Raw genomic sequence first — 26,248 nt, 5'->3', positions numbered from 1 at the left:
AAATAAATGTTATATAATGTTGTAGATATACGGATGGAAACCGGAGTTCTTTAACGATACGAAATCATTGCCAAGCAATATGCCGGCCCAGCTGAAGGAATATATTAACGAAGTGAAGGATCCTCGCGAGTTGGAAACGATTTGGGTGTCCTGCGAGGGCGAGAATCCCGCGGACCAAGAAAATATAGGACCCATCAAGTACATCCCGCGGAGAGGTTTCCCCGGATATTTTTATCCCTATGAAAATTCCGAGGGTTACCTCAGCCCGCTAGTGGCCATTCACTTCGTCCGACCACGAAGTAAGTTACACGGGAATCGAATGAGTTATACAGAGAATTCTTTTCTATTAAATGAATGATCGTTCGTTACAGCTGGAATTTTAATAAACGTGGAGTGTAAGGCGTGGGCGAGGAACATAAAACACAATCGCAACGATAAACTGGGTGTCGTCCATTTCGAGCTGATGATAGATTAACGTCGTTTTGTATACTTTGCTTAGGAGGCGGGGAGGGTCTCTCCCTTATTAGCTTACGTGAACGCCATGCGAATCTCACGTTTTCTGACGAAGCTGCTTTTAAAATAGCCGTCAGAAACCGACGACCGCTGCCAAAGTGTGCATGAAACTTTTTCACGTACAAACTAAAGGTTTTCCATGTTCATATCATCGAAAACCCGACACACTTTTATGTGCACCGAAGGAAGCTGTAATACATTTAGTAATCCCATTTTTTTTTATATTAGATCGAACGCGTATTATAGTTACGAAAAAATCATAATTCTCTGTTGCGTGGAAAAATTGAATAAACGTATTGCAGTCTTTCCTCGATGCCACCGTACAGAATGTAATACACAATTCTCGCGTTACGTTCTTTTACGACTAATAATTGGCCACGGATTTGATGAATAACCGTGATATTATATTTTTAAAATTGTCAATTCCAAATTGATACTTTCTAAATACAGGAATTTTTAATCGAATCTCGCGAAACGATCTATTAAGTCTAATGTTTAAGAAACGATTACCGATTAGTCAGTGTTTCAATTAAATATACCTTGCGAAATTGATATCTGTTAATTGTTCAGATTTCCAGTTACCATTCGAGGTCTCTTCTGTCACGAAAATTATTTTTTAGACCGCCCTTTTATCTTCTATCATTTCTTCGAACCATATCCTATCTTTAATATTCTTTCACGAGACAGCGTTTCCACCTTGTTCATATTTGACAGTTTCTGAACCTCGTTTCTTTTGTATTTTTAAATGGGCCTTGATCGGTCGATCTGTTTAGCCTGCATTTTAATATTTATTGGGAATAGATCTCTTAAATAAAGCGACGAAGATAAGACGTATGTAGTATCATACATGCCTTATGTGTGTACATATATATTTCGCTTCTAAAAGTACATGTATGTAAAACGTATCGTATGTGTATACATATATTTTTATAGATAAGATTCTCTCTTTAATTAATCTATAAATTCATATTATTCTACGACATTGTCCGAAGAACAAAACATTTTATTTTTATAGTATCGATGTATACGAGGGCATAACTGAATAATCGAGTTTCAGTTGCATCCGTTCTTTAATTTGCTACATTTACCCTTTAACACGAGACAATCAATTATTAATTGCTGTACACGTTCCAACTGTCAATATTATAATAATAAAAATATTAATTTTGCAAATGAACCATTTTCTTCACGTGACGGACACACTTATATAAGTAGTTTTGTATGCTCTATGGTGAAAATAATAAACTATCGTTTTATAGAAGATAGAATACTGATTTCCTTATATCTGATAAACCTTCAAAAAATATAGACTGTATAATTCATATCACAATCGTAGCATCAGAATGAAATCGAGTAAATTCCGTTCCACGAGAGAATCTCTTCCTTGCCTCTACTAGCGAATTGGTGAATGGATGTAAACAATGTCAAGGAAGGATCGCCTTGGATCATGACAAAATTAGGTAGGATTGCTTGCAATCGGACAGACTTAAAACGTCGACTCCCTCGAGGCGAGTCCTTCCTCTCATGGAACGAAGTGTACGCGTTTTCATTTATTAAGTAAAAATCGACTGAATTCATTTGATTCTCGTAATGAAAATAATTGATCTTAACATTTTTATTCACACAACAAGATACATTATTAATATCGTCACCTTAGATAATCTTGTACGGATGACGAAATAAATTAGATAAGTACATATACGTTTAATAAGTACCTATATCTACCCACAAGTATAATTCCTTGATTAATTGACAATAATAATGTTGCAACTCCGAGATTCTTATATCTTATGATATTTAAATTGTGTATCTTGAAAGCAATGCTGCTTCTATTCGTAATAGGAAAATTTCCGAGAAGACTAAATATTGTAAATCTTCTATGTTAATCTACTTGTATTCTTTTCTTGAATGAGAAAATAAGAATTTAGGAAGTGAGATTGATACACGGTTGAATACACGTAATGCAGTTATGGTTGCAGATGTCCGCGCAATCGTGCATTCGAAGACACAAGTTTTATTTCGTTTTCTTACAAATCAATCAACGATCATTCGTCGATCATGAGTTCAAAATGTACCAAGTTCTTGCTGTCGAATAGCGTCGTGGCGTGATTTATATTCTTAGCCCAAGCCCGGCATTCGACGTTGATTATCCTGTTCCCTAGAAAACAATCGATTTTTTTTTAAATAACAAAAGTGTCTCAAACATCCTTACGTTCTCTTTTAAAACAAATTGCTACTAGCTCAAAATTATAAGTAGGGTCACAAATTGCTGAGAGTGCTGGAAGCATAAATTTCGCTTCGCGGCTTCCAGAACTACTGTGAGCTGTTTGTAAATCTGATTCCTACGTGTTGTCGTGTACAAAGAGCGTATCGACTAATGAAGCCGGATGAGATGTAATTTTAAAAGTGTTTGGGCCGTTGACACCTTCCAGCGTCGGATATCGTGTCGCGGTGCACTGGATTTTACTGGTTTCAACTGGAGTGTACCATTTGCTTACCATACAGATTAGTCAACATTAAGTATATGTATAAGTAGTTTAAGAAATATGAGAATAATCCTCTATCATTTTCCCCTCGCGGTAGCAGAAAGATCGGTGCCTGTTTCCGCGATTGAGATCATCAAAAATGTTCAATTTCGTATCTACTAGTGATTCTAAAATCCACTTGTAATAAATATACTTACTTGCTGGTCGCAGAAAATGCACAGCTACAATGGGGCTCAAATATCCGGGTACATTTTGATACGGATAATAAAATCCAGGGAACCCGTGGCTCTCAGGGTAATAGTTCAGCTCGCCGATGCTCTCCTTGTCGTGAGGATTCGCACCTTCGCAAGACACCCAAACGGTATTCAACTGCAAAAGAAACGAAACGCGATAAATCGAAAGGGAAAAGAAATATAAATAACTCTGTAAGAATACCCAAAATTTATTAATCCTGACTTTGTACACTAAATGATAACGCCTGATTGAAAATCTTTCTTCGTATGTACAATTAACTGACCGACTAACTAACCCATGAACTGTTGACGGTTTTAATGTAATCAACGAGGCTCTGCGGCATCTGACTCGATAAATTATTGGTGTCATTGTAATACTCTGGTACCCAGCCGTATATCTGTAACCATGATATTTATAAATGAGAATGATTCAAGATTCACTGGAACGGAATCGTGAATTAATTGATGACTAAGAGTACGTACCCTGTTTAATTTGATAAAAATGCAAGGAGCTGAGTTATTGAAACCGTATTGTTGATCGGGCGAGCAGGGACCCCAATTGTTCACCTCGACTGCGCAAACGTGTCCAGGCTTAGGTGGAGTATCGTAATTACAGATCTGCTGATTCCTACCCCCCTGTGGTAGCAATGATGAATTGGTGTATTCTATAAATAGGAAACTCGTTATTGTCAGCAAGAATCAAATTTGAGGTGCAATTCATGTGTTGTGTAATCATTCACCGAGTAGAAATTTATCCAACAAGCTTGTCCACTTTTGCACTGAGCTCGGGTCCGAAGAGCTATACCAAATCAACGACCTTTCCTCAGTGTTATCGGAGAGCGGTCGGAACCCCAAACCTATTAAAATTATCTTTTTAATAGNTAAAAACCGGCAGCCTGATTATTGGTCAATTTTTATAATCTTCAAATACGCCTCCTAACTCATAAGTTATTTATTTACGTTATTAAAATTATTTTTCGTTGTCTCGGATTAATGAACGACTTCTATTCAACATGAGGCAAGGAATGATAAACCAAAGTCATGTATGGAAGATAATTTGATGAATTTCTGATTTTTAAAAAGAACCTTGTAAGGTACTCTTTGATGTTTAGCAGATCGATTCGCTTATATTAACGTTACCGTGTCACATTTACGTATTTCGAGCATGGTAAATGATATATGAATTCTTTTGCACAGTCAGTATTATTATAACGTTACAAAAATTGTTTGCTATATTACCTAACATGTTTCATTTAATGACGTATAAAGTCTTTTCCAGTCTAGCATTATTATAATGTTATAAAAATGTTTACTGTATCATTTAAAGCTGAAGAAGTACATTAGATTTACCTGGATTTGTTCCTATTAGACTCTCTTCTAGAATCCACCTCGGTCTCTGATCACTCAGGGTAGCTAATAATCCCTTCATGCAAATAGCGAAGAGCAAGGCTAACACGCTGAAGAAAACAGTGTAGAATGCGCCGGTAATAGCTGAAATAATGCAAAAACAAGAATTCGTTCATCATTAAACGATTTCAATTAAGTTTTTATTATGTCGAAAATTCAATATTATCAATTGTTAATACAATTACTCTTATGTCGTTTTCTCTTAAGTAACAATTTGTTGTGATGCTTCGTACTTATCTATCGACGCGGTATAATACGGAGCAGCATAATCGCTAGCTTAAAATAATTTCAGCATTTAAGTTACATGTAGGAGTCTCAATGGAACCACGTGGCATCGAAAATTTTCATTTCAACGATTGGAAGGATAATATTTAAAGACTGGGCAACATGCCAAAGTCCGATCTAAATATAGTTTCTGTTTCAAGAGTAACGTGTACCCTGATAGTTGCTCGTTTCTCGTTGCGACCGAATATTCAGTTTCCAATACAACATCCGATTGGCAAAGTATTTTAAAAGTCACAGGAATTTCAATCTAAATTCTAATTCCACTGATACGATTTTTCTGTGATAAAATCAAAGATTTGTAGTTTGTTTATTCTATGTTTGAAAATAGTTCTTGACATTCGACGGAATATTTACATGCACTTCATGAATGATTAGCTTAATAAGTAGTGTAATAAAATTTCTTGATAAGAGACAGATTAATTTCAGTATACATAATTCTTCGTATACGTTGCATTTTATCTTTTTTTTTTATGTAATATCAGGTTCTTCAGAGAACTCGACAATGAAGTCCGGGTGTAATATCATTTCAGGTTGAGATAGCGTTTAGCGATAGTACGCGAAGTGCATACAAAACATAACTGACAATCAGAAACCTATGTTCATTATAGCGGCTCGACCTGTTCTACAGGATATTAAAATTACTTAATGAGTATGTGTTCGATTCGTAAAACGTAAAAAGCGATCAGTTCTATATTAACGTTCTCCATTCTTTAATAAAGTCAAATTTTTAATTCTGGAATTACTTATAGAGCAGATAGCAACGAGAGTTTTTACAGTTGTCTGTTAAAATGCAAATTCAACTAACGAGTGGATTCCCAGTAATTTTAGCCAGTTTCCTCCTCATCTTTTTTCCTCTGTCCGTAACGCAATTTATTATTCGCCAAGTGAATAGGAGAATTTAGCGACACTGAAAACTCGTGTGACTATGTACGTTTTTAAATTGTGTACGCAAAACGCATTTGTTGTTTCTTGTGTTATTATCTGTTTAGCTCGTTGGATAAGTATGCATGTATTTGTTATCATTGTTAGTCCTGCGTTTGAAACACGAGTAAAAAGCCAATTAGCGAATACCTGTCTTAAAATATACCGCAGTTCAATTACAATTGCATATTAGATTTTTAATGCATAATACTCGCACGTGGCTTTATCTTTGAACAATGTAATTATCGTATTTATCTACCTGTGCAATAGTTCGTTAATTGGAAACACAGATGGTACTTTGTTACAAATTTTACGCCCGTGTCACAGTTGCACTCTGATCGCATTAGAAGACATTAGAAGCATTAATATCAATAAATCGTGTCAGAAGTTACTTCCGCTCTAATAAATCTCATTCTTTCTTCTTGTCCTTCGCCTTCATCGTCTTCCCTTTCTGCTCGACGAAAATGTGGCAAAAACTATTTTTCAACAAGCTAATTCTTTTATTTGCAAATGTTAAAATGATAATAACGCATCTCATAAATTGTACGAAACACGAGTCAATTAACACTGACTACTATCGTAGATTCTGCAGTTTCTTTCATTTATTACGATGCTAATTTCATTTATGAATCGAACGATTATAACGTTGATTGCATAATTATAATTATTATCCTAACACCTCGTCACTGAGCATTAAGAATTGTCACACTACGGAGCATTGTATTTTAGAGTGAAACTATTTTACGTAAATGGTAAACCGGCTTCTGGCACTACAAACTGAAATTCATTGTCTTCGTCTAAAATTAGCATCTTATGATTATTCATACGTCTTGCAAATTTACTTGCACCGCGAATTGCATTAAAAATTTCCGATACATTTATATGAATTTACTCGCCTCTTCGTAACTTGAGGAAGAGAACAGTAGTTTTTAAAGTAAATTGAAATGTAGCAATTATCCGTAATCTAGTCGTGGTTTGCTTACGTATTCGATTATGTGAATGGTTAATTTATGCTTAAGAATACGGAACAGGTTTGTCTCGGCCATAAATAGAGTGCTCGTACAATTAGGAAATTCAATGGAAGATCGAGAAGTTATAAATAATTAATAAAATCTATTCTAATGAAGACATCACAAAAATAAAATTAAAAAAGAGTTAAATGGTAATTAATTTTGATGTTATTTTCGTATGAAGACTCTCGAAGACTCGCTTCCTCATAAATATGAATTACATCGAATAAGTGAAAGGCTTCTAAAGTAGAACAGTGAACTTGTAAAGTGGCACTGCCTCCTTCGACAAGGTTCGTGCAACATAATTTATATACACGAATATACGATGGCTGTTTGATAAGTATACAAAGATACCTCCGTAAAAATGGAAAAGTTACAGAAACGCCTTTGGGTCTCGCCAGCTGTTTTTATTATTCTAATGTATTTGAAGATTTCTGGAGATCTTGCGTAATTTCGCCGTGGAAACTTTCCACTTTCCACTTGTATATCTTCAAATATTTCTTGATGCACTATTAAGTGTTCTCAACCACATGAGTCATCGTTAATTGTTCTATCGGAACAGAATTTATTATTCATATTTATAGAGACACGAATTGAAACTTACTAAAACTGTACACATTTAATAAACGAATTCGTAAGAGTTGTATACGGTAAGACAACATAAAATATCAGCTTATCTCAGAATCATGATAGTTATCAGAAGCTCAATCGTTATCTAAGTAATTCTGGTTTATTAAGACCATAAATATGATTACGATGATTGACAGTCTGAACGTAATAACTATTTCTAACAATTTACTTATATACAATTCTAATATTATTCATTATAGTTTTAACAATCTTCCTTGGTTCTTCACATTAAAGTAATTTAGATCTAATCCCTATCACAATTAATGCTTACTATCCATGGTGTTGCCAATTAAAAATTCGAAGGTACACAAATTTTTATATAACATTTAATAAAGTTCTGAATTTACTTAAATATTTACATCCTCCAACGTGATTAGAAGTACGCTAATTTCACGAATCTTGAGAAATCAGTTTAATATCATAAAAGTATATAAAATTTAATAAAATCCTGATTGTACTTAAATATTTAATTACACATTCTCCAACGTGATTAGAAGTACGCTAATTTCACGAATCTTGAGAAATCAGTTTAATATCATAAAAGTATATAAAATTTAATAAAATCCTGATTGTACTTAAATATTTAATTACACATTCTCCAACGTGATTAGAAGTACGCTAATTTCACGAATCTTGAGAAATCAGTTTAATATCATAAAAGTATATAAAATTTAATAAAATCCTGATTGTACTTAAATATTTAATTACACATTCTCCAACGTGATTAGAAGTACGCTAATTTCACGAATCTTGAGAAATCAGTTTAATATCATAAAAGTATATAAAATTTAATAAAATCCTGATTGTACTTAAATATTTAATTACACATTCTCCAACGTGATTAGAAATACGCTAGCTTGACGAATCTTCAGAAATCAGTTTAATGTCATAAAAGTATGTAGAATTTAATAAAGTTCTGATTTTACTTAAATATTTACTAACGCATTCTCCAACGTGATTAGAAATACGCTAACTTGACGAATATTGGAGAATCATTTTAATGATTAGTTTCTTATCGTAAGTGGGAGATCAGCATTAAGCAGTTTCAATGCCATTGATAACAATTAAACTGTACGCTGTACGACGTCAAAACTCGAACCGCGTCTTCTAGCTACCTCCAAGTATTTTCTATCGTGAATTCTATCGTTTCTTTCAATTGCCCTTCAACGTCCGTGATTTCCGGTGTTCTTTCGCTCTTTATTGTTGCCAAACCTCTTACGACTTGCTCCAACCGAGATCGCACTCATATTTTAAGTATCGTGTCATTAGCTCAATTAATTTATATACAAGCGTGAAAGTCCATTCATTTGAAACAGAAATCTCTGTTTTAATGAGAAACGAGGAGGATGGCGCAGATGTTGATAAGTCGATAATTTCGAAACTCGTTCGCCGTTTGAAAATACTTGAAACCAGAAAGACTAGTTTCCGATCACGAGCGGAGATCTGTCGGAGCGTATGTACATACATACACGAGCTAAACGCACATGCTGTCCATGCGCTCGAATAAACGCGTACATTACTCCCGGTACGGGTATCCTTCCTTGCTTATCGAATTAAAAGAAAGGTAATTACCCCACTTCTTTCCCGTGTGACCGCAGTAAGTGCCCTCGACCGGGTCGTGAATGAAATCTTGAAACTCTTTCCAGCGCGTCTTATGCTCCGGCACTCGGTTGTAATCGAACTCGTATGTACCGTTCTGCAATTGTTTCCCCGACACGCTCATCTCGGCTACACGTTATCACTCGCGGGATCGCACGATTTCTATTAGAACCCGGGACGATCGTTTCCCGAGCGAATTCTACTCGAGCTCGCTCCGTGGGTCCGAGTACGAACAGAAGAAAAAAAAAGAAGAAGAAGAAGAAGAGGATATGACGTTCAGCGAAGTTGTACTCCGCTTGAGCCGAAACAGCTCACTACTCTCGCCGTTTCGAAGAGAGCCGAGTGATACCGCGTGCAACCAAGCTCGGTGGCGCGATCGGCTCTACCGATCGCGTAGTGGGAAATGCGAAGATATCAGAGAGAGAGCCCACGCTCCCCGCTTTATAGCTGACTCACACTTAACAATTCGTTCAGAAAATATAAATTCGCGCGGCGGTATTCGAAAACGGACCACCATCGTTCTAAATCGCTGCTGCGAGACGCGTTCGAAACTTCGTCTGCGATTTTATTTATAACGTCGATTGGACATGTCGTGTTTCGTTGACTTCATTAAGAATTGTACAACTTGTGACACGAAGATATTATTCCGGATGAGTCCTTTTGAAAGAGTTCGAGGACAAAATGCGCTGAATTGTAAAGGCCTGATCATCGGGATCACGGGAAGATGACGTGGCGAGGGCAAAGTTAAAAATTGGACAAATAGAGTCAGAGTTCGAAGATAGGAGAAAATATACAGGTATGAGTAAAGACTTACATAGGATGATAAAATTTTGGCATAAAAAATAGTAACTCTAGTTTTAAGGGAACTCGTCTTAATTCTCTTTCTTCTTACACTAACTTGAATACTAAATAACATTATGACATATACTAGCTCGTTTAACTTCGTCCTGTTAATGCTTTTTATTTTTATTTAAGAACTCATGCAATCTTAAGTTCATGCATGTTTCTTTCTAATAAATTATTGAATATGAAGGGTCTTCGCATGTTTCGATGCTTTTAACATTTTTATTCTTTATCGTCCGAATACTCGTTTAAGTTCATGCATGTTTTTGTATATGAAAAAATTCTTGAACACTGCTCAATGTTTCAAGAACATTCAATTTCTGCGTATTACACTAATTTCTTTAAACGGAACTATTTTTACATATCTCAATGCACCTAACATTTTTATGCTTTAGCTATTCTTTGAATTTGTTGAATGTTTGCTTATTGTTTGTTGAATACTCGTCCGTACCTTATCAGGTAATTCGCGGAAGGAAATTAAACCGAATGCCAAATGTAAAATCAACTCCTCTTTCTTTTTAACACTATACTCAATAGAATGCAAATCAAATAAGGAGAATGAAATTCATTCGTAAAACTCTTAAAATTCATGTAGATAGTCAAAGGTAAATCGCTTAATGCCACTGTCCGACAGTGCGGGATTGCAGATAAGTAATTAAATCTTTAATTCGACTGAACACCAATTGGCAATTAACGTTTAGTTCGGACTTATTAAGGCTTAAAATTAATTCGGACTTGTTAAGAATAAAAATGATTTAATTAGCTTAACTGGAACAAAGTCGAATTAACGATTGAATTTCAGAATTAAAAAATTTTCGCAGAAATCTACAATCCTGGTGTTACGGTATTATGACATATGTTACGGTATTTAGAAGATATTCGAAAGCAACCGCGTTCACGCAGATAGTTCCATTTCCTTCCTTGCCGTTGGCAGCTCGAGTATCCCTATAGCCTAACAGTTTTAAAATTGTTTGGATCGTCAGTTGAATGAAACGGTTAAGTGCGGTCACGAGGACCTCCGCGTTACTCTCGTGAAAAATGTCGAATTTCCAAAATGAATATAAAAAAAAACCATTAGGTTTTGCGAACGTGGGTCAGCAACGCGTTTTTCGAGCGATACAACATGAGAAGGATCGTAAGAAACAAAGGGCTGCGAAGTTCGATGGTAATCGTAACCTGATGACATCGGACGGATCAAATCAGACGAGGAACGAGGGTTCGTAAACACGCCGATGTTATTCCATTTTTATACGAAACGAAACGATTTAAATGTATCGAATCTAAGCACTCTTTCGGGAATAATAATATATAGAATGCTGATTTTTATGCGAGACAAACAAGTTTGTGATATCATCGTAAAAAATGTATTTTAGGTGAAGTTAGTGAATTCATTTTATCACTTAAATATTGTAATATTTACTATAAATGCATAAAATCCACTGTCTAATATTGTCTATCATATGTCTGATATTCTACCGTTCAATGAAGTATATTCTCTGAATTTTCCATAAATCCAATACGTCAAATTTGCAATTTACTGATTATATCTATACCAGTTCCCTTACTGTTATATCAATGCCACTGTAATTTGATTACAGAAATACCAGTAGCTACGAAGCCCGATCGTGCAACTAAATTTTTGAAGTGGAAGCAGGAAAAAGAAAAGCGGAAGAGACTTGAGCAAACTAAGAAGAAACCATTCGTGGTCGGTGTAGTACACCATAAAATATATTCCCCAGTTGTGAAAGATTCAAACGATTCAAAACCAAAACCATGCTTACACCAAATGAGACATACTCATGTACCTAAACCTGATCCTGTCCCAAAGAGAATTACTAAAGCGACAGAAAAGAGGTTGCAGAGTAAAGCAGCAGAGAACAAAACAAATACGAAAGTTCCGTTCAAAAAGCCAACAGCTATGAACAAAGATAAGAAGGATAAGAAATTGGAACAGTCCTTCAGTGTTAGCAGCGTTAAAGTAAAGACTGAGGAAATGCCTGTACGTTTATTCGGTCGAGTGACCATGGAGAGCATGACACCTGTTCCAAGTAAATCATTTAAGTCTCCGGCCGTGGAAATTTCAAAACTAAATAGCAGTATTACAAATAATGTAATACAGCCAGATGATGCATCAATGATAGGTGCAAAGGATTATCTTAACTGCACTGGAGATAGTTCTATAGAAGCTGTTGCACTGCACTTGTCGTCTGATGAGAAGGAGACACCTAATCGCGACAGCGGTGAAGATAATGAAAAGAAGACTAATAACAGTATTACAAGTAATAGGTCCTTGTCGGATTCTCTGCGTGAGCCGGTCTTTTATTCGCCTTACATAGTTTCCAGCCGTGGAAAAGACAACGCGAGGAAGGAACAGCAACTGAAACGTGGTTTCAGTTTAGGTCGCTCACCGAAAGATGATATTCCTACAAAAGAGACCGTCATGCAGAATTTGAATATTTCCATTGAAGATGAGGAACGTACGGCACAGTACTTCCAGTTTCTTTTGAACCGGGAAATAGAGAGATTGAACGATTTATGTGACAAGTGGGCGAAGATTCAAAATGAACCGGAGACCACGGAAGACGGCCGATACGAGATAAATCAGGCTATTGGCCAAACGAATTTGTTGATGAATAAGAAATTCGAGAGATTTAGGAGGCTGGTCGCGGATTGCGAAACGGGCAAAGGGGAAATGTTAGTCACGTGTAAAGACTTGCAGGGATTTTGGGACATGATGTACATGGAGATAGAAAATTGCGACGAGAGGTTCGAGAAATTAGAGAAACTGCGTGCGCTGGGATGGGAGCAGATCGAATCTCCTGTCAGAAAACCAGTTGTTAAAAAGAGGAACATTGCAAAGAAGAAAGTTGCACCCACGAGATCAAGTTCCCTCAGGAGTTTCTTGGCACGGAAAAGAAACATGGCAATTGAGACAAAGAATGTCGAGTCAATGGAAGCTGAGTCTAAACCAGAAAACAACGCAAACAAAAGCATTAACGACAAATTTACGCGAAGATCTTTGTCGACGAATCCCAGTCCGATGAAATCTATCAGCAAACGATCAAGTTTATTACGAAAGGTACAGCTGTCTGAGAATTCGAAGAAGATGAAGAGTCCGTTGATGTTAATGAAGATCAGTCAAATGTGTAAAACGCCAGTGGTCATGCTGGACGACACAATATCGTATATTAATTCTGATCAAACGCCTGCGAAGAGTATATTGAAGCAATCGAAGAATTCCGCTGAGACGGAGTCTCGAAAGCTGCCAAACAAAGTCAATTTCGATGATCAAGTGGTATTGAACGATATACCGGTTGATGAAGAGACTCAGGTAAAATTGAGTTTGGCAGCGGCATTGACCAGAATAGACAGCTTGGACCTCGAGTCTCCGGATGAATTCGTTGTTAAAGCAGAAAGGAAACTCAATTTCGATGACAGCTTCGACGAACGTAGAGATAACGACGTTACGCCGAACAACACCTTAAGTAAGTCAAGTTCTGACCCAGAGGAAACAGAAAAACAGTCGCAAGAATCGAAAAGAAACCGGAACACACGAAGGAGAGGCATCAGAAGGCAAAATGCCGTCGATACAGGCGTCGAGAAATTAGATCGAACTGGGATTTCCTCAGAGAATGTAGAAGACGCTACTTCCTTATCGCACGCTCGTACCTCGACGCCGTTTAAAGAAATTAAAGGCGATGTAAATGCATTGGAACAAGAACAGGATCTTGTTAGCGAAAAGGGCGAGACGAATGAAAACGATGGAAGTATTCGGATCCTGAGAAACAGAACCATCGCGCCGTCCGATACGACCAGTGCTCGAAAATCGAAAAAAGCCAATATACAGGAGCCAGAGTCGAAAGAGAATGAAATACCTCAAAGGAGGAGGAGAAGTTCTGCTGCGATTAACAGCAACAAAAATGAAGTTAACAAAGTTACTCCGATTGATAACGAATCAGAAGGTACCAAGAGGAGGTCTACGAGAAACGTGAAATTCTCAGGTAATGTAGCATTATATAAGGGAAATAATTAATATTTTGATCTTGAAATGTATTTCAATTGAATAAATACATTTAATTGCAGAGTCAGAGGACAATAATAGAGTGAATAAACCAGCACTACCGATGACTCCCCACGTTAAAAGTAGAAGGAAATCTAGCAGGAAGTCTCTAAACGTAGATAGCTCTCTGTCGTTGGAAGTACCCGAGAGACGTAAGTTGTTTTAATTATCGTGAACACTGAATCATAGATAAAAGTTATATTTAATATGTTTAATTTCAGCTCCAGAACGAGTTCGAAGGTCTCAAACGAGAAGATCAACAAACAAGCCGCAGATTGACACTTGAGCTGTTTATCGATAAACATGCATGCGTACGATTAAAGTCTGAATGTTTTTACCATTACGACTTGTTATGCTCTTTTATTCTTTAACTTTAAAATATTTGTATTCCGAATATATGTTCAAGCGTTAGCATTTAATGTTTCAGGCTATAATATAGATTTGTTAAACGAGAAATAATGAAATCTGTATAAGCGGTTCCAAGGCTGTACAGGTTACATGTTAATAACACTTTTCAGTGCGTTATGGGCATATATCTTTGTAAAATTGATAAGAATGAATTTTATAATAAAGATCAATGTATAAAGACTGACTGAAGATATTTTTATTGTTCTAAACAGAAGGGAAATGATGGGTACGAGAATGGTAATCCTCATGGTGGAAGAAAACCAAGATTTACTCATGAGATAATAATTGATAATTTCCGTGGAGAGCCAAGGGAGCAAATCAATTTTAACACCGGATAACACAAACGACTCATTTCACTGACAGGGAAATAACAATTTCCTGAATGTTCACGCGGTACATGATGATTTTTCCTGCTTTGCAATATGTTTGGAAAATTATATCTAAAATTATATCTATTGCATCAATTAGTTTGAAATTATACTAGTTACTTTCCTGATCTCTCCCGTCTTTGCCCGTTGAAATATCTTAATGAAACTTGATAGACACTTAAATAAATCCTTCTTAAGCGTGTCTCTTAAATTTTATCCAAATTGGTGGGTGGATTGGAAGCCGGTAGTTGCAATTTTCTCTCTTGGATTTCGCGAGGAGTCCCACGTGTTTCCATGGCACACATGTCATGGCACGGTCTGTGCGCGCGCCTTTACAGTCACATGACTCGAGTCCAGTAGGTGCTGCCACCGCTAGCTGCGCGGAGTAAGCCAGTATTAGAATTTGAAAATGGTGTCGAACGTGCTATCTCCACAAAATTATATATATCCCGATTGTTTATTTACCGATTAGGACGAAATTTTAGAGGTACGTTCACGAACGATTTGTGTAAGTATTTCTTAAGTTTCATTAACATATTTCAATAAGAGAGACGAGGGAGAGGCGAGAGAGTTCTGGCACGATTTTGCTTGATCTCATTGGCGTTCGACAAGATTGAATTAAGAGATTTTGATCTTGAGATCATATTTCTTTCAAACTTGTGAAGTGTTATTTGCGTCTGGCACATTTCGAAGTTACAAGTGTAGTGTAGGAAAAGTGAAGATCTCGTCGAGCAACATCGAGGCGCGGTTGATGGAAACGATCTGCCGGCATGAACATCGACGGGATGGAATCGTTGGACAGACGAGAGCGTAAGTAGTATAAGTACATTCTTGTCATTATTTTACCCTTTCACATAATTATAACCTGTAATATACACCTGATCTAAATACATGCCCTGCGTACGTCGCAAGCATATTTTTGCATAAGATTAGATTGTTCAGATGTAATATTACGTTAGTATTCAGAATATATTAACAGTACAACTTTTGCCAACCGAATATTCAGTCGTAATTCGTAATTTGATTCGTATGAGACCGAACGTTGTACGTAAGAGTATAGAAACTTTACGAGGATCACGAATCTCATGAAATTGAAGGGAAAAGTTTTAGAGCGAGGTTTACAGAGTAATATTTCTATGAAAAGTTGAATCGATGATTCCTGAACGTATTTCGCACTCGTCAAATGAAAAGAGGTGGGCAGGGGGAGAAAGGGCACCCATGAGAATGCGAAAGTTTCCTGAAATCGCGTAGTCAGGGGTTTTCATCCATGTATTTTGAATGGCTTTGTCAACTTTTGGAAAATTCATCTGCTAGTAACTCTTAGAAAAATGCTGTTTCGACTAAATGTGTTTTTCATTCTTTGTCTATCGTTATATATAATTTATATCTATATTACTCGTGAACTTTCTCAAATATGTTATGAATTATTAAAGTTATAATTGAACGTAGCGCACAATTAATATATTCTCTTTTCTTTTTCGTGGGTATCTTTGCGATGATTAAATCCTATGAAAAAGAACGACATAAAATAATAAAAGCCGATTCATTGTAAAATAAATTCAGTGAATCGAACATTCCCTGGCAATAGTATTTATAAACGAGGCTCTGTTTCTCTAATCTCAGAGAGCATCCGTTGAAACCGTCGCATTATCGTCAGTCTGACGCTGTCCAATGTACATAGATAGAAAGACCAGCGATAAAAGTTAAAAGCGTTCTATTTTATTCTACATTTGAATGCAATAGCCAATTAGTCGTCCCGAATATTCTTGTATTTAGAACTCTGTAGGCATTGTTTACAATTTTCGTCAAATCCTAAAGAAACGAAACGAATCTAGCGTGGTACAAAATTTAACTAAATCGAGAGGAAATGAGAATTAAGTTGACTTCATTACGGATGCTGTTCAAGTTGATGCACCTTGATTAACGTAAAAGTGGTTACTAATTTAATGTAGTCTGACAGAGATCAACAGGGGCAAAAAGAGGAAGGTGGGGAGAGAGAGAGAGAGAGAGAGGAGTAAGTGGACACGGTAAGGGAGAAAGGGAAATAAGCCCCCGTTAAGCCTATGAATGCTCGCCGAGCGCCGATAACAGAATTACTGCTGAGGGTTGTTTACATCGGGGCTAGTGCACCCGCGTCCAGGGAAGCTAATTGTTTTAACCACCCGTACTTAACTACGCGGCTCAATAACTCTCGGATTTATGTAGCCACCTATGGGAGGCCATGGCACAATAACGGCTTTAACGAAGCCGATGATAACATTCGCAATTACTCTATGAATAAAACTTCCGTCTATCCCGGAAATCTCGTGTGATGAAGAGAAAATTATTTTGATCCTCTCTCTATGGAACATCGTTTATCGATTCCCGGGATTAGTTACTTCCAAACGTCTTTAAAGAGTCACATATGTCATTACGTCAGTTATGTGCCATGTAAAGTATTCGTCATTTCCTGAGCTGGTATCACGGCTTTCCGTCGATATAAACGTTAAACACAGTCGAGAAGCGAAGAATATCGAATGTCTCTGTCCCTCAAAGAATCTGTAACTGTAACCGGAAAAGTGAATAAATGCAGGGAACGATAGACTCCTCTTTCTCGAAGACAGAGAACGGTTAATAAGGTGAAAACTGATTTACGTAAGAGTCTGGCAGAGACATTTTAATCACGCGCAAACTTGGTTTCTATCAACGACGTATCGTTTTCATGCGTCTTCAAAAGAGTCGAGCGTAAAACGAGAAACGGGAAAGAAGGATTTAAATTCAGTGGAGACGGAGGAAAATGAAACGTACGGTCGCGGTACTTAGAGCGTTTGTGATTCTCCGCGGATCGGGCATTGAAATTCAAAGGAAAGCCCTCGAGCAAAGGTGTACAAGTTTTTGCAGCTGGCATTACCCTTCCCTCCCGTCCTACCTACCTATCTACCCTCTGCCGTCTATTTCTTTCCGGTCTTCTAACTTTCCGTTCTGGCTACCGCGCGCACATACCGATTCGTGATTTAATTCCGTGACAAGGGAAAGTTCGACGATTGCGAACGCGAGATCGACGGTAGCACCGGCTGCTCGAGGGTCGCTCGACAAATTTGTTGGGAAATTTTGTAGTAGATTTAGGTAAGTACCGGGGTTCGATGGGTCTCGCGAAGTTCGTTTCGCTCGAAACCAAGAACAAATTCGTTTCCTTTTGTCGTCGGTGGGATGCGAACATTTTTTATAACCACCAAGTTTTCAACGTTTAGCTCGAGCAATGGCGTAAAACAATTCTTCCTCGGAGTATGACTTGACGACTTGCAAATTCTAAAGTAGACTAATTCAGGAGAGTAGTTCGAAAAATATGGAACGCATCGTGACACGGAACTTATTTTATATACGCTGTGAAAAAGGGAGTGAAACACAAAAGCCGATATATTTAGGTATCGAGCAGTGTACCAGGGAAAATATAATCGTAGGTGTTTCCATTGGTGACTATACGTGTAGCGTGTGTACGTACCAAACTCTGATTGGAGCAAATCCACGTAAACTCGTCTCCTGGCAGGGTGGCTACAGGAAATTCAGAGGAAAGTTTATCGTTCGGTCGGCAAGTGCCAACACCGCACGCTACCTTGAAAGGCTTCGTTGTATTGTAAACCCGATTTCAGGCTCGGGGCGAAGAGTGAGCCAGGGGTGAATGCATCGGCTGCTTACCTCATGAAGTATTACATTCAATCTTTGAAAAGAGCGCGAGCCTATATAGTTTCCTCCTCCGATTGTTTCGTTACGTCTCTCGGTCTGAACATGCAATCGGAAACGAAACATTTTCGTTCTTTCACACAACAGAATATAAGTTGGTAAAAGATAGAATTTCCATGATTCTTTAATTACTTTCATTAATTAAAAACTGTGGTTCGGGCGATTTAATTTCGATAAGGAATTCGAAAATGTTTTCAGTTAGGTGAGAGGAATTTGGGATGGCGAAGGTTCTTTGCCGAAACTCGTTTTTGCGCGACAGTTGATAGTGGTAATGCCGTGCGCTCGGTTCCATAGAAGTAGTACGAACTTTTAATTAGGTGCACGCTCCGGCTCTGTGGCACCGACGCGACGTAAGAGTGTATGCACCGAGGCGTGTTCTGACCACGCTAAGAGATCGATTTCTCGCTATAATACAGCGAGCTTTCGTTTCTTCCTTCGCTTACACTTACAGTTCGTTGAATCGTAATAGCTGTTTTGTATAATTCATCGTTTCAATTAAAAGTAATGATTAGCCTGCAGATTTTATGCGTTTATGAGAAATGTACAAAGAGAATGAATGCTGCATGTAATGGATAAAAATGTATAGGGTGGCAAACGCTAAATGAATATTACAACGTTTAAGAGATAAATTTCTGTTTAAAACACATCTTTTTAACCGACACTGAATAGTTTATTTTCCGTAAAAATCCACAGTTTATAAATGATAGAAGTTCTTGTGTCAATGGTAAAATCGAAATACAAAAGAAAAGTTTGTAGCATCGTTTGCAGGATATCTTTTGATTAGACGTCGAATGAAATTGAATATTGGGTAAAACGAGTTTCGGAAAATTTCACGTGGTTCGGTCGATATTGCAGGATAGCGACGTTTAATCACTACGAAATTAGGATAACCCGGTGTGCTGGAAGCCCGTGATTAAGCCGAACCTCCGACAACCTGGCCACCTATGATGTGGTCTTTCAAAGTAGATATACATGCCCGGTACAGAAGAAGATGCGGGGTAGAACGGAGAAAGACGAGGGATATATTTGGTAGTTGGTGTTCGTAATCAAAGACCCAACATTGCGATATCGAGAGCCGCTCAAAGTTCAAGCCCCTCTTTCCCTTTGTAGTTTCCCTCCGTCATCGGGTACTATCAGGTCTCAAAATCAAGAAGCTGAGAGGGTTCTATGCTCTGATTCGTATTCACTGCCATGCAATTGCTTCGAGTACGTGATATCCATTACAACAAATCTCTTACAGTTCATTTAAATCATATAATACCTCAAAACTCGTCGAGTAATCACAATTTTTTGTCAATTCTCATAATTACGACATTTAGTCAAATTATACACATTTTTTTCTGTTAATGATTTCTATATTATTTTTTATCACGAAAGGTTTTCGTTGGTGATTATTAATCGTGCTCCTGAGTTGTGATGTTAGAAATGTATTTGAATACCATTGATACGTTCGATCGGAATTTTTATTTTCCTCGCGAGAAGTGGCGGAGGGATCTTTCGTATCGCGTTTTCCGTTCATCGGAAGTCGGACGCCGATTACTTGCCACCTGGCCCGACCACCACTCACTGTAATTGCATTTCCGCGGCGATCGATGCGCGTTATTGTTGAATCGCGCATTAACGACGTCATTAATTCAGGCATGCGACGTGAACGAGATTGTTCGCCCATACATACGTACATATGTCGAGAAGATTACGAAACGGCAAGCTATGCCGCTTAACGATCAGCGTGAATTGTACACCGTTGAAACGACATCGCGATATTTAAAAAGAGGAAAAGAGAAAAGTACAGTTTGACGATTTTGTAAATTTTTATTTTCTCATTATAAATATCGGTTCTTAATTAATTCCAATGAATGCTTTATGAAGAGTAAACGTACGCTATGGTAACTAGATTGCGGATTTTATACACTGATAAGGAAAAGTACGTTCCATTATAATACGAATAATCAATTGCATATTGCAGTGCTAAAACGATAAGAGAAATTCCTATTTAAAATGTGTTGTGTAAAAATTCGATTGATAACTGGACTAAGAATAAAAAGGAATAATTCTTAATTACACAGCAAGGATAGAATAAATCAGAGGTTGGAAGTTTTGAGCAGAACTCGGCAAGAACATTTTTATTGAACATTAAAACAATGTATGTTGTTAGTCGCTTTGCGAACTTCGCCTCGGCATCAGAGATTTCGCGGCCCGAACAAATATTATATTATAGAATAACTTTCCCCGAGTTGTTCGCGTAATTACGAAATTTAATTAGCTGCACGGGTTGGTCCCAACGGATTTCAATATCTCGCGCGGTGCTTCTTTCGCTCTAACGATCCTTCCTCCGCGTAAAAAAATTGGAATCCGACGAAAGGCAGGAATCGAAGGTAACCCGGTCGATCGGCGAGATACACGCCTGCGTGAATTGTATCAAATTCCTTTAAAGTTACGATTCTTCACGTCGCTTTCTTGTCTTTCCATCCGTCGCGAACTTCGCTAACGAACGTCGAATCCTTCAACGAATAATTAAGCAGGGCCTCTAATTACGCGTAGTGGAGCTCGCGCTCGTATCTAAGCCGGTGTCTTCCTCCTCGACGAGTCGAACTTGTACACGCGATACATGGGCGAGTACGGCTTGACCTCTCCGTCGCTGTCACCTTCGTCTCCCGTGGGATCGTCCCTGTCCGGTTTCGAGGATCGATATATTTGACTTTTCTCGTACTGCGGCGCTGTCGGAAGAAACGTTCAGTTTAGTTTTCCCAGTAGTAGAACTACGTACTCGGTCAATAAACGACTTCATCGGAACACCCGAGTCAACTCTAGTTCAAACGTTGAAATGTTTATTAAAGAGAATTCTTTACCGATGTAGGCATACCTACCGGAGTAAGAAAGGCGTCGAGGGGGTTTTCAAGGAACAGTGAGTTAAGTCGAGGTGTGGAAATGTAAGTATGTGGGGTGAGATTTAGCAGAAAGGGAACGTCACAATGTAGAATATAAAAGAGGAGAACTTTTATCATACATACGACGGAACGACTGAGTGATGAGGTATATAAGGAATGGACACAGAATATGGAGAGCAAAAGTAATTGGGAGGAGGAAATAGAGTTTTAAGAGACCTGAATAAAAAGTTATTTATTTATAATTTCGAATTTGAAAAACTAGCGAAAGGGCAGACTGGCAATGGTAACCCACAACTATAGAGTTTATTACAAGATTGTTTAGCTGAATATAACTAGTGATCTCCAGGGGTTGACTAGACATAAAAGTGTACGTAAATATAATGTAAGAGAATTTAGATGTGTTTCCCGTTTCTTTTGTTAAGAGTTTATTCTGTAATGTATATAGTAAACGAGGGCACGTAGGTATGGAATAAAACGATAAGACTGTGTAATCAAAAGGTGTACAGTGTGAATGGTAAACAAAAAAATAGTAAATTCTTTACGGATTATTAAAGATTTTATCGTTGGTCTATGATCGATATATTTTTGGAACGGACTTCGTTGATCTTTGAGTTCGGATGAAACTTTTGATTGCAAGAGACGAACAGCGAAGGTTGCTGACTCCCCGGGGTATTAATATTTGCATTCGCGAACAGGGGAGTAATCTAAACTGTTAGTTCCCGCAAATACTACTAATTAACGTGGATCGATTGTGCATCGTTCGATGCGGTACTTACAGGACAAACACGGTCCTGCAGTTCTCATTTTCGCCGAGTTTTTCCACGCGTCCTCGTTGCTGTATTCTTCGGAGCCCGCGATACACGCCGGCCCGTATGAAAAAGCTTCCGCCGCCGCCGCGTCGGCCGTTTTTTGCGGGGACTCGTAATTTTGAAGTGGCACTGTACCTACCACTATGTTTGTTCGCAGTTTCATGTTCTTCTGAAACATTCTGTAGTACCACTCGCTCACGTCTATGCACGCCTCGACCTTTTCACGAATCAAAAGAGAAAATATACTTTAGCCACGGGCACAATCGGCCAAGACGTATTCAAGCTGTGTACTCGAGGATCTGATTAATTTTAATGAGCATCTCTTTTTTTATTCGATAGTTGCAAAAATTTTCAAGTACGATTTAAATCACAGAACTAAGTGCATGTCATTTGACATTCCTTTATATCGTTCATAAGATTCTTTCGAAATACTATTGATTTTTTTAGTAGAATCAAACATTTCTCATTTATTTTTGCAACCATCGATGGTAAAGTTAATATGGATTAGGATTGTTCCGGTGATGTGGAACTCGTATTGATTCCCGTTTTGACTTTGATCGCCTCGCTAGAGATGTTGTAACAGTCTCACTTTGAGTGTGTACAGAACGTCGATGATGTTGCAGTGGATCATCCCTGTGGGTGGTACTGCAGGAACGTCAAACGGGACGTCGTACGTGTCGGAGTCATTATTAATCGGCTGATCTACTTCTACTACGATTTCTTTGTGCTTACGTGACTTTTCCGACGAGTGATAAGTCACCACCTAAGGAAATATATTCAACATTTAGAAGGATAGACATGTAATAGAAAGGAAATATGTGTCGTGATCCAGAAACGTTTACTCTTGCGTTGTGAAGGGGTGCTGCGTCTTAAGATATAGGCTGAGTCAGTAAAAAGAATATTATTTTCAATCATCGAAGCTCTATAGAAATATACATTTGATCCTAATGATTTCTATGGATTCACACATCTGAATATATTTTTGTACTTTTAACTGACTCACACTTATTGAAACTAAAATCACTTCCCAGTGCAGTAGTACTATCTACGATCTATGATGCATGTCAAAAATCAAGTTCAAATGAAAAGTGCTCAGCGTGCAATTGGAAAAAGCTCACGTAAAGCCGTGCTAGATTACATACAGAGAAACAGGATTACTTTTTTGAAAACGATTCTGAGTTTCTTAACCGCGATCGTGGACGAGTTGGTCATGACTATTTTGATCGGTATGGTTTGGCCAGGTACGTAACCATGAACCGGCAGGGACATGGACAAATTCAAAGGTTCCGCCTGACCCATGTAAACCTTCGATTGTTGTACGTGTATGGGCAACTGGAATAATTATCCATTTGTGTTAGCGCAAGTGTTTCATTGCATCGACCCATTTCCATCATTCTACGATCAGTATACGAATTGCTATAGGGAAGAATTATACATATAAAACGAATTACTTTATCAATCGTTATATGAAACGTCGTATGAACGTTGATTATAACATTTATTTAATTAGTGCACGATGGAAATGAGTCACAAGGTCGTGCGAGTTTCAGTTTCGACGATTTGGGCGACGGAATATCAATGGTTGTCAGATTTCTACTCACGGGAGCGAGGGGATCTCGATTAAGGTCAAGAATAGGAGCCACCGTGAATGGAATAATATTGGTGGAAAACCGATAAATGGTCGTTACGTCCAACAATGCCCTAATCGAGTACCGTACTCGTCCGTATCGGCCCTCGAAGCTACAAGGCAAGTTCTCTGGAAGCGTTAAGCTGAACGGGTAGTCGCCGCCGGTTATCATACACTTTTCTTTACCATCTAACCGTGACGAGAATCTGTTAAATCAACGTCCAAACCCCTTGGCGCGTAACCAGTCATTGCCGAGTCGTGTACTCACCGCCTGCCAGGAACGTTTCCGAGTGGAGATAATTCTCGAACGCCGAAAACTTGCGTCGGATGCCAGCCGATCGATCGGTGAAATACACCTGAGCCTCTCCTTTGCACTTAAATCTAATCCCTGCGTTGAAAAATAACGCGGAACTTACGCCGATGGTCGTAGCAAAATTTCAATCGAGAGCCGTAGAGTCGTGAACCTTGACCTCGATGACAATTCTAATTTTAACAAGCTTTCCTTCGGTAATTTCGATTACTTTTGAACATGTGTCAGTTTTGTCTAGTTAAATGCACCCTACAGTGTCAACTAATTACTCTATGTATCTATCCATCAGACGGAGAGAAACTAACATATAGATTGAAATGTAATTAGAGAGAGAGAGTCGGTAGGCGAGAAGTAGGATTAACGAGAATCAGAAGGGCAGAGTTATCAGGCACGTGCATAAGACATGTCCATATTTCACTAGTGTATAATAGCATTAAACGTGCTGGAACGTTCACTCTTTAACATATATGTAGAGAAGAACTAGCTATCTCCGTAGTTTATCCGTTCCTGCAATACCATAATCACGCGGTACGTCGTTTAACAGCGTAGTATGAGCCTCCGGGTCGCCCGTTATGCAACACGATCGATGACACGTTTGGCACGCGTTCGAATCTGATACCTACAGGAGACATTTTTTGATTGCGAAGCGACAATAAGAGTAAACATCGTCCCGAGAATAAAGTTATGTCGCCTCGTTACAACGAGTCAGTCGAACAGCTCCTCGTTCCCACGTGCATTCCTGTTCACGAGTCTTAAGATCGTCCCAAGTGTCTATTCAAAAATCTGACAGGTCTTTCATCAGAGAATGTATCCGTTTCAAAAATCATGTTCGATCATGTGCATGTAGGCAAATTTGTAAACTTAACACGCGTCTTGTAATTTTAATTATATTTCATTATTGGTAACAATGTTAAAAAGGAATGGTTTTTGATCGACTTACCTAAAACGTGTACTGGCTCGTTCACGTGTAAGTGAACGGTCCCTGAGATCTGATGTCCGCTGTAATAGACCTTTTGAGGGTGATCCAACGTGATATCGATGCGTTGGAAGCCAATGCTGATCGCAGCGAATCAGATGGACAGAAACACATATTTTGGAAAGGATTGATCAGGGATACGTCGGTTTACGTCGTACCTTTCAGCAAGCGTCGTAGTGATCGTAGGATCGGTCTCGCATTCAGCTTCTATCTCCATTTCGATACGCACAATACCTGCGGGTAGCTTCTCGATTACTTCTGCAAGAGATCACTCTCCGTCAGGTTTTCTATGATCACTTCCGATTGAAAGTTCACCATATGAAAAATCACTTTTGACAGAACGTCCATCCCCTGTTCGTAATCGAATACTCCCGGAGCAATGAAGAATCTTCTGAACTAGTCGAATGAGAGCACCGCCGCGACCCGATACCGAAGGAGCAGAAATCGGTGTATGACTCGAAGACGCAGTGGTGCTGTTTTGTTGACAAGATTCCAAAATTTCACCGAGCCCATGAAGCGTCGACGCGACGCATGCGTCAGTCGGTTCGCCAATACCCCAGCGACGTTCTATCGCGTACCAGAAAATAACCTTTGCTCTTTCGCTTCCTCTGGCCCGGATAATCGAAGGACTCTCCTTCGCCGCTCTCGGCGCGCTCGGAAGTCCTACTCTTCTCGGCTAGGCCTAGGCGTAGCTGGATGCACGTCGCAGTAGCGTAGCTCCGAATTAAGGACGCCGCGAGTAATGGGGGCACCCGTATCGACCAATTGAGCATCATCCCGGCGAATGACTCGCGATGTTTAAATTCTGTCGCATCGCTACCACCTTTGACCTTTTGGTCAGGTCTAAGAATACGTCGTAATGACGAATGATGCGTCTGTCTAAAACAGACTTTTTAATTGATACCACAGAGCCTGATCATCGATGACTGGCATTCGAAATTTTATACGAAGCGCACTCGTGCAGATACGGTAGGTACACGTGCACTTTGAAAAAGTGAAGATGAGCTCAAGGCCGTTGCTAAGGATTACGTGTACTGAATTTATGACGTGGCCTTAACCCCTTCACTCGCTTCGACGTGAAAATGATTCGCCGATTATTTTTATACTCGACGCTCTCTCTTTTTATTCAGGAGAGAGCTTAGAAAATATCCCTTC

General features: G+C 38.5%; 4 protein-coding genes across 4 annotated transcripts; 2 read left to right on the top strand and 2 right to left on the bottom strand.

Annotated features, from left to right (window-relative positions):
- The first annotated feature begins 7 nt into the window (after positions 1-7).
- LOC108625419 (sodium/potassium-transporting ATPase subunit beta-2-like) lies at positions 8-1,686 on the top strand. Its single transcript, XM_018025450.2, has 2 exons — positions 8-299; positions 372-1,686. Exons 1-2 carry the CDS (start codon positions 80-82, stop codon positions 473-475), a joined length of 324 nt encoding a protein of 107 aa, XP_017880939.1. The 5' UTR covers positions 8-79; the 3' UTR covers positions 476-1,686.
- A 418-nt stretch (positions 1,687-2,104) lies between these two features.
- Positions 2,105-10,926, bottom strand: LOC108625417 (sodium/potassium-transporting ATPase subunit beta-2-like). The gene is made up of 7 exons (XM_018025447.2): positions 9,058-10,926; positions 4,583-4,723; positions 3,973-4,089; positions 3,716-3,897; positions 3,529-3,630; positions 3,197-3,368; positions 2,105-2,671 (listed from the first exon to the last, which is right to left on the bottom strand). Exons 1-7 carry the CDS (start codon positions 9,206-9,208, stop codon positions 2,559-2,561), a joined length of 978 nt encoding a protein of 325 aa, XP_017880936.1. The 5' UTR covers positions 9,209-10,926; the 3' UTR covers positions 2,105-2,558.
- On the top strand, positions 10,871-14,579 carry LOC108625440 (disks large-associated protein 5). Its single transcript, XM_018025492.2, has 4 exons — positions 10,871-11,143; positions 11,526-13,928; positions 14,011-14,139; positions 14,209-14,579. Exons 1-4 carry the CDS (start codon positions 10,966-10,968, stop codon positions 14,271-14,273), a joined length of 2,775 nt encoding a protein of 924 aa, XP_017880981.1. The 5' UTR covers positions 10,871-10,965; the 3' UTR covers positions 14,274-14,579.
- Positions 14,580-20,574: 5,995 nt separating this feature from the next.
- Positions 20,575-25,787, bottom strand: LOC108625436 (arrestin domain-containing protein 17). Its single transcript, XM_018025487.2, has 9 exons — positions 25,424-25,787; positions 25,252-25,351; positions 25,058-25,173; positions 24,076-24,195; positions 23,782-23,996; positions 23,339-23,512; positions 22,770-22,943; positions 22,148-22,397; positions 20,575-21,200 (listed from the first exon to the last, which is right to left on the bottom strand). Exons 2-9 carry the CDS (start codon positions 25,308-25,310, stop codon positions 21,043-21,045), a joined length of 1,266 nt encoding a protein of 421 aa, XP_017880976.1. The 5' UTR covers positions 25,311-25,351; positions 25,424-25,787; the 3' UTR covers positions 20,575-21,042.
- Between the last annotated feature and the right edge of the window lie 461 nt (positions 25,788-26,248).

This window comes from Ceratina calcarata, unplaced genomic scaffold, assembly GCF_001652005.2.
Source record: "Ceratina calcarata isolate Rehan_Ccalc_2016 unplaced genomic scaffold, ASM165200v1 scaffold351.2, whole genome shotgun sequence".
Lineage (NCBI taxonomy): Eukaryota > Metazoa > Arthropoda > Insecta > Hymenoptera > Apidae > Ceratina > Ceratina calcarata.
This window is presented reverse-complemented; position numbering and strand designations above follow the sequence as displayed.

Bases quoted from the DNA above. Each gene is read 5' to 3' on its own strand.
- LOC108625419 (XM_018025450.2), top strand. From the start codon at position 80: ATGCCGGCCCAGCTGAAGGAATATATTAACGAAGTGAAGGATCCTCGC. The intron at 300-371 runs GTAAGTTACACG...CGTTCGTTACAG, and splicing joins TCACTTCGTCCGACCACGAA to CTGGAATTTTAATAAACGTG.
- LOC108625440 (XM_018025492.2), top strand. From the start codon at position 10,966: ATGTCGAATTTCCAAAATGAATATAAAAAAAAACCATTAGGTTTTGCG. The intron at 11,144-11,525 runs GTTCGTAAACAC...ATTTGATTACAG, and splicing joins AAATCAGACGAGGAACGAGG to AAATACCAGTAGCTACGAAG. The intron at 14,140-14,208 runs GTAAGTTGTTTT...GTTTAATTTCAG, and splicing joins GTTGGAAGTACCCGAGAGAC to CTCCAGAACGAGTTCGAAGG.
- LOC108625417 (XM_018025447.2), bottom strand. From the start codon at position 9,208: ATGAGCGTGTCGGGGAAACAATTGCAGAACGGTACATACGAGTTCGAT. The intron at 4,724-9,057 runs GTAATTACCTTT...GCATTATTTCAG, and splicing joins TCACACGGGAAAGAAGTGGG to CTATTACCGGCGCATTCTAC. The intron at 3,631-3,715 runs GTACGTACTCTT...TCATGGTTACAG, and splicing joins TTTTTATCAAATTAAACAGG to ATATACGGCTGGGTACCAGA.
- LOC108625436 (XM_018025487.2), bottom strand. From the start codon at position 25,310: ATGGAGATAGAAGCTGAATGCGAGACCGATCCTACGATCACTACGACG. The intron at 25,174-25,251 runs GTACGACGTAAA...CGCTGCGATCAG, and splicing joins ACTACGACGCTTGCTGAAAG to CATTGGCTTCCAACGCATCG. The intron at 22,398-22,769 runs GTGAGACTGTTA...ATTCGTGAAAAG, and splicing joins ACGTTCTGTACACACTCAAA to GTCGAGGCGTGCATAGACGT.